The 13442-nt window shown below is 46.5% G+C and overlaps 1 protein-coding gene across 11 annotated transcripts in view; it reads right to left on the bottom strand.

Annotated features, from left to right (window-relative positions):
* LRP11 (LDL receptor related protein 11) overlaps positions 1 to 10053 on the bottom strand; it is a 65741-nt gene extending 55688 nt beyond the window's left edge. For 8 of the 11 annotated variants that reach the window (XR_007470426.1, XR_007470427.1, XM_033405094.2 and 5 more), the window contains exons 1-2: positions 9079 to 10052; positions 3250 to 3407 (exon numbers count right to left, since the gene is read on the bottom strand). Coding sequence is in view for 9 of the 11 variants with exons in the window: in XM_033405094.2 (XP_033260985.1) it covers positions 3250 to 3407; positions 9079 to 9712 (792 nt within the window). In the remaining 2 variants the exon portion in view is untranslated. Of the gene's footprint in view, positions 1 to 3249; positions 3408 to 9078 lie in introns of all 11 variants that reach the window. The other 3 variants (XM_049695153.1, XM_049695154.1, XM_033405100.2) reach the window with 1 other exon arrangement.
* Positions 10054 to 13442: the final 3389 nt, after the last annotated feature.

Below are 13442 nucleotides of genomic sequence, written 5' to 3'. Positions count from 1 at the left end.
TCTTGCACTCAGGTTCAGTAAATCAATTATACAAACACAGGATGGGGGAGGCCATCAGGACAGCAGTTCATGTAGAAAGATGAAGCAGGTTTTAGGTGATCCTGCTAATGGAAAACTCAACATGAACCTATGGTGTGAAGCAGCTACTAAGGTAGTTTATGTAAATGAATCTTCATTAATAGAAGTGAGACAATGTCTGGATCACAGGATGTAATATCTGTGTCAGGAAGAACCACAGTTTATGTATGGGTTTCAATTAGGGGTGTCCGATTTTAAGGAGGGCACGGATGAATCTGAGATAATCCAAAAAAGGCTGGATGGTGGACAGTCTAAAACTCAATTCATATGAGGAACATCTGAAAGAATTGAGAGTGTTTAGTTCTGAGAAGACCATCCCAAGTGGTGACACTCATTTAAAAAAAAAAAAAACTTTAACGGCTGATACACAGAAAAAAAGATGTGGTCAGCGCTTTTCCAAAAAGAAGATTCAACACCAGTGCATAGAAGTAACACCCCACTGGCCCAACAATTAGAGCTGATTGAAGATGTCATGCGACGTGATGTGAAACAATGAGCTTTCATCTCTGGAAATACCAGGCAGAGACTGGATGACCACTGGAAGGGATGTGAAGGCAGGTGCTCTTGTATGGATAGGAGGCTGGGTAAGATGCTCGTCGAGGGTCTGGTCCAGTTCTAAGACTGCCTAATCATTGGGTAAGGCAGTGTGTTTAAATTAGTCTTGAGGGACTAGCTGATTATTGTTCTTGTCTTTGTCCCAAGAAAACAGAAGTCAGTGCTTCCGCACAGAGGGAAGAGCCTGTGAAGACACAGGCAGAAGACAGACAACTACAAGCCAAGGAGGGAGGCCTTAGAAGAAACCAACCCTGCAGCCACCTTGATCTTGGACTTCTAGCCTCCTGAACTGTGAGAAATTTCTGTTGTTTACGCCACCCAGTCTGTGGTGCTTTGTTATGGCAGCCCTGGCAAACCAACACAGATTTTCCCCACCTCCTCTGACTGAAGTGATTTGGATGAAGTTTATCTGCCTAAGCCAGGAAATACTACAAAGGGTCCTGGCAGGGTTAATAAAAAGCCACTGTCCTCACGACTCAAGACTCCCTGTGTTGATACAGCAATTCCACTTCCGGGTATTTATCCAAAGGAAACAAAAACACTAATTCGAAAAGATATATGCACTCCCATGTTCAGTGCAGCCTTATTTACAATAGCCAAGATATGGCAACAATCTAAATGTCTATCAACGGATAAATGGATAAAGAAGATATGGTGTGTAAAGAAAGAGAAGGAAATCTTGTCATTTGCAACAGCATGGATGGACCATGAGAGCATCAGGCTAAGTGAGATAAACCAGACAGAGAAAGACAAATACTGTATGACCTTATGCTTATTATGGAATCTAAGAAAACAAAAATACCCCAAAAAACAAGCTCACAGGTACAGAGAACAGATTGGTGGTTGTCAGAGGCATGGGGTAAGGGACAGGTGAAAGAGGTCAAAAGTTACAAATTTCCAGTTATAAAATACATAAGTCATGGGATATGATGTACAGCAAGCATGGTGATTACAGTTAATAACACTTTTGTATATTTGAAAGTTGCTAAGACAGTAGATCTTAACAGCTCTCATCACAAGAAAAAAAACTGTAACTATGTGTGGTGACAGATGTTGACTAGACTTACTGTGGTGATCATTTCACCAGATATACATATATCAAGTCACTGTGCTATACACCTGAAACTCATATAATGTTACATGTCAATTGTATCTTAATTGTGTACAGGCAGCCACTGGGTAAGTGGCACATTCCCATCGGCAGCAATTCCAGCCCAGATAAGCCTGATGAAAATCAGTGAGGAGAGCTTGAATAGGAGCCCTTGACTCCAAACCCCACCTCACTTAATTAACTCAACTATCTCAGGCAGGCCTAACGCGAGGTAAGATGGTTGCTTTCTGGATCATGTGAAGAATAAGTTCATTCTACTGTTATTTTCCTCTTTATGCTCCTTTGTAGTTTTCAAATTTTCTACTTGGATTTGAACTGAAAAAAGACATAAAAAATCTTTTTAAAGTAATCTGAGTCAACAAAACAAAGCAGGAGTCTTTTTCCTTGAAGCATTTTTGTGTTCTGGAGAAGTCAACAAAAAAGCAGCAAGAACTGTATTCCTACCCCCTCTTCTTTCCCCCTCATGCCCTCCCCAAAAACAGTCCGGACACCTGTGCGTTTAATTTGTGGGGTGTCTGTGATTAAATGATTTGTGCAAAAATCCTGAAGAAGCTAAGAGCTCTCCATCCCTTGTTCTCAATCTCCTGAGTCACGACCATTCCTCGATTTGATTCATGCCAACAAACTGCTGTCTTTGGATGGATTAAAACCTACTTTAATCTCTAATCCTAGGGTAGAGAGGAGCAACGAGGGGGTCTTCCATGTAGAAAGTGGGGTTGGGAGACCACGAAAGCAAAGATGAATGTATAGGCAAGTCACTCAGGAACTTTTATGCAGGTGCAAGAAACTTATGTCAAAGTGGCCACAAAATTGTTTAACAGGAGACGAACGTAACTCCATGTTTACTGCTAGAAACCAAAGCTTTGTGTGAAATCTTGAATTTATGGGGAGGGAGGGAGGGTAGAAAAGCATGTACCTGTTCTTCATCCCTTCCCCTCATTACTGAACTGCAGGAGACTGAGCCCCCTTGGGCTTTGGCGACCCCATCTGGGCAGTGTTTATTTGTTGGTTGATTTTGCTGTGCCAGGTACTTCCTTTCCCATTTGCTATCATTTTGTAACACACATGCTGACCCTTTTCCCTTCCCCTTCTTTTCCTTGGGAAAATACAATGAATAAAGACTTATTGGTACCGAAAAAAAAAAAAAAGCAGCAAGAACGAGGGGAAGCTTCAAACCACATGGTCAGGGAATTCCCTGGTGGTCCAGTGGTTAGGAATCCATGCACTCACTGCCGAGAGCCCAGGTTCGATCCCTGGTTGGGGAACTAAGATCCCACAAGCCACGAGGCTCAGCCAAAATATAAATAAATAAATAAAAACAAAACACATGGTCAGGATCACTGTTAACTCAGTAGAAAAGTAAATTCATATAACATTTTTTCAACAATCATTTTTATGCTTTCTCCATTTTGCACTTCTGCCAACTTACAGACATTTGGGGAACCTAAGTAGAAAGACCACTGCACTGAAACATTAGTTTTCATTACAATTACGACATGAATTACCTTCATGTCCACTGACGGGTCACCCTGCAGCAGTGTCCACTCATACTGGACAATGGCGTGGTCGTCTGTGCTCTCTCGGCCATCCAGAATCACTCCATCTGTGGGCAGATGCAAAACAACATCTTGCCCGGCCTTGCTAAGTGGAGGCTCGTCCTTTTCTGTGAAAGAAAATAAATAATTCACAAGACATATGTTCCCTATTTTTTTTCTAATTTATTGAGAGGTAACTTGTTTGCTAGAATAGATGTAGTCCAGCAAAGAGCTGCCAAGAGGATGTATAGTAACTGAGAGTTATTTTCATTGTAATGTAATACATTAAATTTGGAAAGTTAAGGCAAGTTCTTGGATTCACATAAAACTCACATAGAAGTTTTCTGGAATCCAATTTTTCATCTAGGAAAACACAAGAGGTTCACAGTTTCTAACTAGTTTTTATAAGAGAAGCCGGCACAGAGTTTGAGATATCCTAAAATAGCGAACGAGTATGTATTTACCTTTTGTTCTTCATGGTACTAAATTTAAGGCTCACGGTGTTCACTAAATATTAATACGTGACTGACAGCTGCTCCAGTGGTGACTGATAGAAGCCATTAGATATAGAAAATATTTCTAAGAGCAGAATTGTGAATATTTTAACGGATTTAAGCATCTTATTAGTAAGCTTACTCAAATGCACATATATTTTAAAGAAACTTAGTAATTTAGCTGGGAAAAAAAACCCTACAGGTTTTTGTAATACATCTTTTTTGGCATCCACTATTTCCTCCCTCCTCCAGCTCCAAAACTTGGTCCGAATTCTGGCCTGGACTTCCTTAGCTTATTCTGAATGATGTTGCTAAGACATTGGTCTCTTTCTGCGCAGCCGAAGTTGCCTCCCAAGTAAACTTCTACGGGCCAATCTAGACGTCCAGTGTCTGAGGTTTGGGGCTAGCAGCAATCATATTAGCTTCTTATTAGGCAACAAAGGGTGGTTACTGCAGCTGGAAGGACTCTTCCGGAATGTTAACCTGATTGGGTCATTTCCCTGCTTCAGGGGATGTTCAGAGACCTACCTGACCTACCTGTGCAGCTCTATCTTCTCATCTATCGCTCCTCTCAACGCCCAGCAACAGAGGACATGAGGGGCTTGCAGGTCTTAGAGCTGTGGCTCTTCTGAATGAGAATGCTGCTGTGAGCCTCCAAGAGAGATGACTTTCTTTTTTTCATGAGCTAGTTTACAAGGAATAAGCACACTTGCTATTGCCAAAGGGTACATGTGTCCACTGAGAAGGTGAGTCCCATTTTTACAGTCATTTAAAAGAATGAGGACTAGTAACTGAATTAAATCAGCCACATAAGCGACCCCTGCCTTAGAAGACATTTGATCTGCTTTCTTCCCACCTGAGCAAAGATCCAGTGCCTGTTGACTTTATTCTGCTCCTCCCAGGTAAGGAGAGAGAGATGACAACTGCATTACTAATAGGCCCTTCTATAGTTTTATAGAGAATTTCCTTTGCTTCTGGAAGGTTCATCACTTTCCACACAATGTTTTACCACTTTATAATTCCGGAACCTTTTTTTTTTTTTTGGCTGCGCTGTGCGGCTTGTAGATCTTAGTTCCCTGACCAGGGATTGAACCCATGGCCTCTGTGGCAAAAGCACAGAGTCTTAACCACTGGAGAGCCAGAGGAGTCCCATAATTCTCGAATCCTATAATTCAGCAGTAATACATTATAATTAGCAGCTATTTGCTTTAAAATTTATGTTAAAATACCATTTTAAGTAAACAAAAATACACCTATATGATATAAACAGCAGTGATACTAACAATATATTTTTAGGCCCTCAAAGATTTTTTTTTAAATGTTGCTTTTTTCTTTTTTTTCTTGACTTTCCACTAAGGTTTCACACTCTCTTCTCTTTTCTTAATTTTTTAATTAAAAAAATTTTTTTGGCTGTGCCGCGCAGCATGCAGGATCTTAGTTCCCCGACCAGGGATTGAACCTGCGCCCCTGCAGTGGGAGTGCGGAATCCTGACCACTGGACCGCCAGTGAAGTCCTAGGCCCTTAAAGATTTAACCAAGAAAGATTTAAGATGGAAAAATCAGGTAAGCTCTGAAATATCCACATATTATAAAACTGATTAATCCTGGCCCTCCTGGAAGAAAAAAATAATCGCGTTAGTCATTTATTGATACTTTTCTTTAGGTAAGCTTAAAGATATGATTTATGAACACAGTTGAAATCCTCATACCCTCTAAATTGGTCATTGTATGTGAAATAATAGAGCTATATTTCCTCCTCAGTTCAAGTCCAGGCAAAGCTGGCTTAAGCCAGAAACAGGTCTTAAAAATAAACAAATGACGAGAGGAGGAAAGGAGTGTGCTATCATTCAAAAAATTTGACTTGCCGATGAAGAACAAGATTAAATGTAACTTGGAATTTTTGTTAGAAAAATGGAACAAGCCAATGTTAAGTACTATGGAAACACTGATTTCTTTTGAAGACTAAGCACACTTGGTAAGATCCACAGAGGTGAAATAAAACTCATACCAATTTTGATGGAGCATATCAAGGCGGCATTTTATACAGAGAAGTATACCGTTAGCTACGCTGATTTACAACACGCTGCTCTGACCAGCTGCTCTGACCAACGCCTTAACGGCAAGGAAGAGGTCTGGCATCTGGGTCTTGTTGCATGGGTACAAATGATACAGGCGAGGCTGAGGATATGGAAGAAGGGCCAGACTAAGGGAAGAGGCTTAGATACTGCAGGTTAAAATCCATCTTGAGTTTTCTGTTGGCTTTTGTGGTCTTTTTACTTCCATTGTGTGTTTTTCTTAATTGCAACACGTTAGGAAAAAATGATTCACAACCCCAACATGATTATCATTTCTGGTGTGTACTCTTTGTCTTCTCCATCTGAGCTGCTGATAATAATAATTAATAGTTACCATTTGTTGGGTGATTTCTTTGTACCAGGCACCATGCTTAGTGTTTTGAGCAGTGAAGTCACTGAACTTTCACAAGTCTCTGAGGTAGTGTTGTCATCTGCATCACACTCATGAGGAAACTAGGGTCAGACTGGCCAACTTAGTTGCCTAAGACCACACAAGTGATAAATTTGTCAGTTCAGATGTCAGCCCAGATCTGTCAAACTGAAAGGCTCTGTCCTTTCCACTATACTTTGGGGCACTGGATGTGTATTCTGGTTACAGTAAATATAAAGTTACATCCTGAATTTAACCTACTAATTTATTTTCTATTTTTGATATTTATTCATATATCCTACCATTGCCTGTGTCACTACATAAACTTCACAGTTGTCATTTTGATTCCCTAACCTCTACTACTGGACATTTTGTTACCAATTTTTTTCACCATCATAAATAATGCTATAATAAACTTTTTTGCTCATACTTTTTCTTTAGCATGGATCATTTTCCTAAAAAAATGCCACCTTTATAATTCACAAAGCATGTCCAGCCTTGATCGTCATGACAGCCCGGCTGGAAGGCAAGGCAAGCACTCAAGTCCTAAGAGGATGAACAGGGACCCTCATGTAGAAGAGCTGCCTCTCAAACCCAGGTTTCAGGACCTCAAGTCCCCAGCCCTGACCTTTGCATGCAACCGCAGGCAGATTCTGTCATTTCAACACACCTCTCTAAGCATCCTCCACTCCTTCGCACATTCTTCCATCATCCCCTGCAGCCACCTCGTCAGTGCCACCCTCGAAACCCAACCAAGGGCATCTCTGCTTCCAGGTGGCCCGATGCTGCTGGTGAAAAACATTCCAGCTGGCCCAGAACACAGCTCACAACGCACAGCTCCACAACTTAGGTGCCATGAGACCCTCGGGCAGGTTACTTTCTCTCAGCAAGCCTTCCAGTATGCTGAGGATTATGGAAGAACCTAGATTTGGGGTGCTGTGAGGACAGAGTGAGTTCACTTGTCTAAGGAGCTTGTTAATAGTGCTTCCCATCAAACAATGAACATCAGCAACAAACAGGGCTGATGGGGTCCACTATAAATGTGTGCTGTCCCATCCCACCTGGCCCTCCATCATTTTTTCACGATCTTATTCACCTCAAATGCACCCCTAACAAATTCTCTGCAAGAGCTTCTCTAAACCATTTTCATGCTCCTTTGGCCTTAAACTCACAAGATTCAGAAAAATAAAAAACACTCAAGAAGGAAAAACTTCGTCTCAGAAGCACAGAGAACTTCAGGAGGTTAAAGAATCTGGGCGGGGAAAACACAGGACATTTGGGTAGGGTAACGTTTGCCCTACCTGCAGACCGTTTCTTGGCGCACTGGGCTAAGAAGCACCCTTCCATGTGTCCATACTACTGGAGAGCCAAAGAACTGTGAGCAAGGCAGTTCTCTTCCAGAATAAGGACCAAGCCCAGTGGTCATCTGTGTGTACCTCTGAACATCTACAAAACTGAATTCCTAGATAAACTTGCCCCAGGGAAGGGAAGGCCAAAAAAACAATGTAGAACAAAAAATGATTCAGAAACTTCTATAGTAAACTAAAGTTTCTTTCTCCCATGGGCATATTCTTTCCTTGTTTAATTTCCTTTTGGTTTCCCCGGGCTTATAAGAAAGCTCTCCTTGGCAATGTTGGTCTCTTCCAGATGTGCAGTGAGAAAAAGGGAAAGGGATTTTGTTTCTTTGGTGCTGGGATCTTTGAGTCCCTGCTTGGGCAGAGGACGGATGTGCGTGTAACACCCATGGGCGGGCTGAGATGCTGGTGAGGGTCCAGGTGAAAGTACCTCCTGCCTCCACTTCAGGGAGAAAGCTTTGGGGTCCTTCCCAGCGTCTGCCTCAAGGCTGAGCAGTTGCAGGGTGACCTTTGATGTTTATTCCCCTGGAGGTGGGAAGGGAGGTGGGCCACTGTGGACACAGATTTCCAGACCCTTCTCTTTGGACCTAAAGGTCATGAAGACTCCAGAGGCTACGCCCCTCTAATCTTGCTATGGTTTCAGTCTTGTGTTTATCATAAAGCAAACAGCAACAGAGTGCAGTCAAACACTCGGAGCCGACCACAAGTGGGCCCAGTCAAGGTTTTATTCCCTCAGGGACCTTAATCTCCAACTGCTACTTTTTTTTTTTTCCCCCGTTTTGGTCTTCTCATTCTGAGCATCCCCAGAAAGTAAAACCATCCAATGAAAAGCATCATTTTTAGCTCCTTTTCAAAAGAGAGGTGCCTTAAACTTTGTTTTCAACAAATCAAGTCCCTTCTTTTACCTCTTTAAAAAAGAGAACCATATAGTTCATGGGAATCAGCTGGACCCACTTCAAAATAACCTGACACATTTCTCTTCCTATTTTTATCTGATGAAAGCAACGTTAGCTGGAATCATGAATCCTGAGAGCCAAGCCAGGAAATAAGGGTGCGCTATGAGCAATCCGGCAGCTAATTAGATTTTGCTCTTGTAATTACCTGACACAAACCATGCCTTCCTCATAAGAACCTCTGAGATTCAAATAGACTTCTTCCCCCTGAACTTTTCTCCTCCATTAAATCGAATTTCTGCGAATCCTTTCAGATAAGCATACCTCCCTAAGCTTAGAAAAATTCCACAAGCAGCCCATCGTGCCCGCTTCTGCTCAATCTACTGGGCTTTCTCAGAAACCATCCCTAGGATGGGAAATCAAAGCCACTCTTCTGGATGCCCGCAACTAAGTTACGTTAACTTGGATCTAGGGTGTTTCATTTCTGACTTGACTGAGAAGGGCCCAGCGGCCCTGCCTGAGCGAGTCTCCCAGATGCAGCCACCAACAGGTGCAAGGGCAGCGACAGCAGGACCCAAGCGGCCCGGCCCCGGCCTCCAGGGGGGTGCTTACCCGGCCGCGGCGAGGCCCGGGCGGTGGCCGGGGCGCCAGCTTCCAGGCCTTCCTGCTCGCCCTCCGGGGCGCGGCTGAGGCTGTAGCTGCTGTAGCCGCGGTGCAGTGCGAACTTGCAGACGCTGCGGCCGCGCGCCGTGCAGTTGAAGAGGTAGCAGCCGAGCGCGGCGGCCCGGGGCGCGGGCCGGCGGGGCAGCTCCACCACGGCCACGGAGCAGCGCGGCTCGAGGCAGCAGGCCTCCAGGCACTGCCGCCAGTCCCGCACGGCAGCCGGCGCGCTCAGGAAGCTGGCGCCGGCCGCGATGGAGTCCTTGGTGCGGATGATGGCGTCCGGCATGGCACTGTAGCCGCCGCCGCCGCCGCCTGGGCAGCCTTCCTGGGGGCCGCCGCCCGCGCGCAGTTCCAGCTCCAGCGCCTCCTGCGGCCGTTCCTGCTGCAGCTGCCGGCGGAACTCCTCCAGCAGCTGCTCCACTCCCGAGAGCTGCGCGTGCAGGTCGGACAGCGGCGCGGAGGGCGACCCCACCGCGCGGCCTCTGGGCAGCCACAAGCACAGCAGCAGCAGCCCGCGCAGCGCCGGGAGCCGTGGCGACCGCCTGAGCCCGGAGCCCGCGCTCTCCCGGGCGGCGGAGGCCATAGCGGTCGGCGGCGGAGGAAGCGAGCCGAGGCGGGGCCGCAGAGAGCGAGGGAAGCGGGGGAGCGCGGGCCCTGTGGCCCTTCTGAGCCGCCGCAGCGGGCACTAGGCCCCAGCGCCTCAAAGCCTGGCCTCCCCGGCGTCCAGCTGCGCCCCCGAGGCCGCGGGCGCTCGGTCACCGGCGGGCACCGCAGCAGCTGGAGGCATTGCCGGCCCGGCCCGGCCCCTCGTCCTTTCCCGGGGCTTCTGGGCGCCCCGGCGACTCTCTGCCCCGAGCCGTCGCGAGCTCCGCGAGGATGAGGCAGCCTAGACAAGGATCACCAGCCGGTGATGAAAAGCGGCCGCGGGGGGCGGGGCGCGTGAAGCCCCGCCCAGGCCCCCCCGCCCGGCCCTCCCTTCGCTCGCAGGGACCCCGCCCACACCCGCCTGTTTTGCAGACCCGGAAAGTAGCCTGGTAGGCGGGTAGCGGCCCCTGAGCTGGGCTCTGCGCCCGGGGCCCTCCGCATCTGCGCGGGGCTCGTGTCTAAGCGCGCCAGGCTTTATTAACCAGCCAGACCTGCTCAGTTGTCAGCTCAAAGGGGTACGGACACCTGGGGAGAAGGGGAGGAGGGGTCTCCACAAATCCGTGTGACCTCAGGGCCGGCTCTAGCGAAGGGACATGCTCACCTGGGGAACTACCAGGCACCACGTTCAGTCCTTCACCTCCGGCGCCCCTGATCGTTTCCATCTTAGGTCCCCAAAATGCACTTGGGTAACAGAAGGCGGGCAGTGCTGTGGGAAAAGACACAACTAGTAGTCCCATTCACTCAGTTTTCCACAAACTTAACTAGAAATCTGAGCACAGTCGCTTATGGGGACCTGATGAGTTCACTCTACAGCGTGAGCAGAGGCCTTCAGCTGAGGTCGTGTAAGATCTAGAGGACTCGTGTTTTACGTGACTTAATAAGGTATACGAAAACGTCCAATCCAGGGAAGGCTGCACCTGAGAGTTCTAGCTACCCGTGAGCTAGAGTTTCTGAGTCCGTTTCTATTGACTTATTTTTGTTTCTGAGTCCGTTTCTATTGACTTATTTTTCTCACGATTATGAATCACATTTCCTTCTTTTTAGCACATCCAGAATTTTTTTTTTAGAAACTTGAACATTGTGAATTTTACATTTAAAAATGTCTGTAATTTGTAGGACATTGTGTCTCTAAATGCTAATTCTTTCTCCTTTCAGTTTTTTGGAAATAGAATATCTTTGATTTGAAAGCCTAAACGTCAAAACCTTATGAATGGACAGAAGATTTTTTATGTGAGGATACAAATGTCAGGACTGTGATCTGAATAGGTGGAGATGTGTCTCTGTTTCATAAGATCATTAAGGGTACAAGTTCAGCAAATTGAGATTTGTACATTATATGTCAATTTACTGAAGGTTGGAACGAGATCATCATCCTAGTGACTGTCTTAAATGCTTTACAGGCAGTAAGTTAAACTAGTGCGTGTAAAATCCTTACAAGGTCATCTGACACGTGGAGATGCTCAATAAATGATAATTATTATTTCTTGTTCCACCTTTTAACTTTACAGAAAAAAACCAGGCCCCACAGAAATAAGGGAGTTTCCACAAGATTAGAAGATGTGCAACCAGCTGAAGCCCAAGTCTCCTACAACCTGCGAGTCCAGCAGTCATTACACTAAGATTCCTTCCCGTCCTCACCCCCTTCACGGCATCTGCTCTGCCCGCATCCCTGGAGGGGCAGCCCCAGCTTCCAGGTGACCCAGCCTGTCCACCGCTGATGGAACTGTAATAACACCTGGCCTGAGCCCAGCCATCGACCCTGTCTCCCAGGAACACAGAACATAGAATCGAGGAACAGTGGAATCAGTGAGGGAAGTGGAGCTGGGAAGCCAGGTGGGAGCCACACAGTCCTGTGAGGGGCAATGGAGCAGAGAAGCCGCTCAGCAGAGGGGGCACGGGGAGCAGGCAGGAGGGGCCCGTAGAGCACGGGTTACACACGGTGCCAAGAGAGCGAGCAAGTGAAGGCAGGGGCTGCCTGACCTTCTAGGCCCAGCGGCTCCCCTGGGCGCCTCCCTGGCCTCTTCCTTGGATGCTCTGCACGGGCTTGAATTTTTTGCAGCTGAGTGATGGAGGGTTGTCCTGGTAAAATCTCTGTGCATTGCAAACAACAGAAACCCATTTCACTGTGGCATGAGGAATAAGGGCCACAGTGCTTTGGCATGTGAGACGTGTCACTCACGGGCAGGGCAGGAAGAGCAGCTGGGCCAGGAGGGCCTGGACCCAAGGGTGGAGGCCCTCAGCCCAGAGCAGCTGGTCCCCAGGTGCTACTTCTTCCTTCAGAGCCAGGTGGTCTTGCATCTCCACCCCTCTGGTCACAGGATTCTCTCAGGGTCTGGCGTTTTCTGCCCTCCATGTGCAAAGCCTGAGATTACCTCACCTCAATTTCCGGCAACGCACAGAAACTGAGCCCATGGACTGTCAGGCTCGGGAGAGGTTCTGATGAGTCCAGCTGGGTCCTGTGTCCCCCAGGTGCTGTTACTAAGGTGCAGAGGTCATGAGGTACAAGCATGGCTGTGAGCGCGGCCTCCCTTCCCTCCCCCATGGAGGGCAGAATGAGAGAAACGCAGTGATGGGGAGCTGGGGGGAGGCCCCAGAAGTTATCTTCTACTTGACTAAGGCAATGCCTAGCGTTTGCCTAAACACTTCTATTCACTTTTATTGCAAATTTAAGAGACACTTTAAAAAGGGCTGTGCTTGGATGCCAGTAAATGTTCTGAGTTCTACACAAACACTGATCATTGAGTTACCACACCCTCACACACTGTGTACCAGTACAGTCCCCGTGTTATCCTGGCTGGGAATGCAAGACTTCACACATCCAAGCGATTCCATCTTTGGGCAACTCTTAACTCTTGACTAGAACTCTGTTCCTTACATTCAGTTACAATCTGTTTTGTAGCTTCCAAGCATTTTTTGTAGTTCATTTTCTTGAGGTCTCTTTGAGCATTCTATACTTTCTCTCAAGTGATGGTCCTTCATATATTTAAAAACTGCCTGCGAAATTCAACAGTGTTAAAAGCACTGTGACCCTGGGGCAAGCCACCTACTCTCTTCAAGCCCCAGATTACTCATCTATAATACAGAAACAATTGCATAACCTTACTTCCCATGGTTGTCATGAGGATTAAGTGAAAGCACCTGCCACAATGGCAAGCACGAGGTAGAGGGTCCACAACTGCTGGCTATTTGCCCTGCTCTCCGTCCACGGATCCATCCATCCTATCGTGAAGCCTTTAGATCTTGATCCTGAAACCTAACACTTTCTATTCCATCTGGCTTTGTATCATCTGTTAAGTGACGATCCTGTCTTATGTCTTTGTCCAAGAAACTGATTTAAATTATGGACTCTGGGAAGGCCAAGGAGGGAGTGTTGAGGCACCCCATTTTAAAGACTTACCCCAAGGTTAACATGGATTCATTAACTTGAACACTTTGACTATGATTATTAGGTTATCAATCCACCCAGGTGCTCTTTCTCAGCTGGATTTCTCCATCTTTTCTGCAAACATATCATGAGAGCTTGTCAAGTAGCTTGGAGCTGCTGTACATCGTATTCTCATACTTCCCAGTTTACAACACCAAGTTAAACAGATGGGTACTACTGCTTGGAAAATGTAGTAAGTGACTTATCTTACCATCCTGATGAGCACGGTTTTCCTGTCAGAGTT

This window comes from Orcinus orca, chromosome 12, assembly GCF_937001465.1.
Source record: "Orcinus orca chromosome 12, mOrcOrc1.1, whole genome shotgun sequence".
In the NCBI taxonomy this organism is placed as follows: domain Eukaryota; kingdom Metazoa; phylum Chordata; class Mammalia; order Artiodactyla; family Delphinidae; genus Orcinus; species Orcinus orca.
This window is presented reverse-complemented; position numbering and strand designations above follow the sequence as displayed.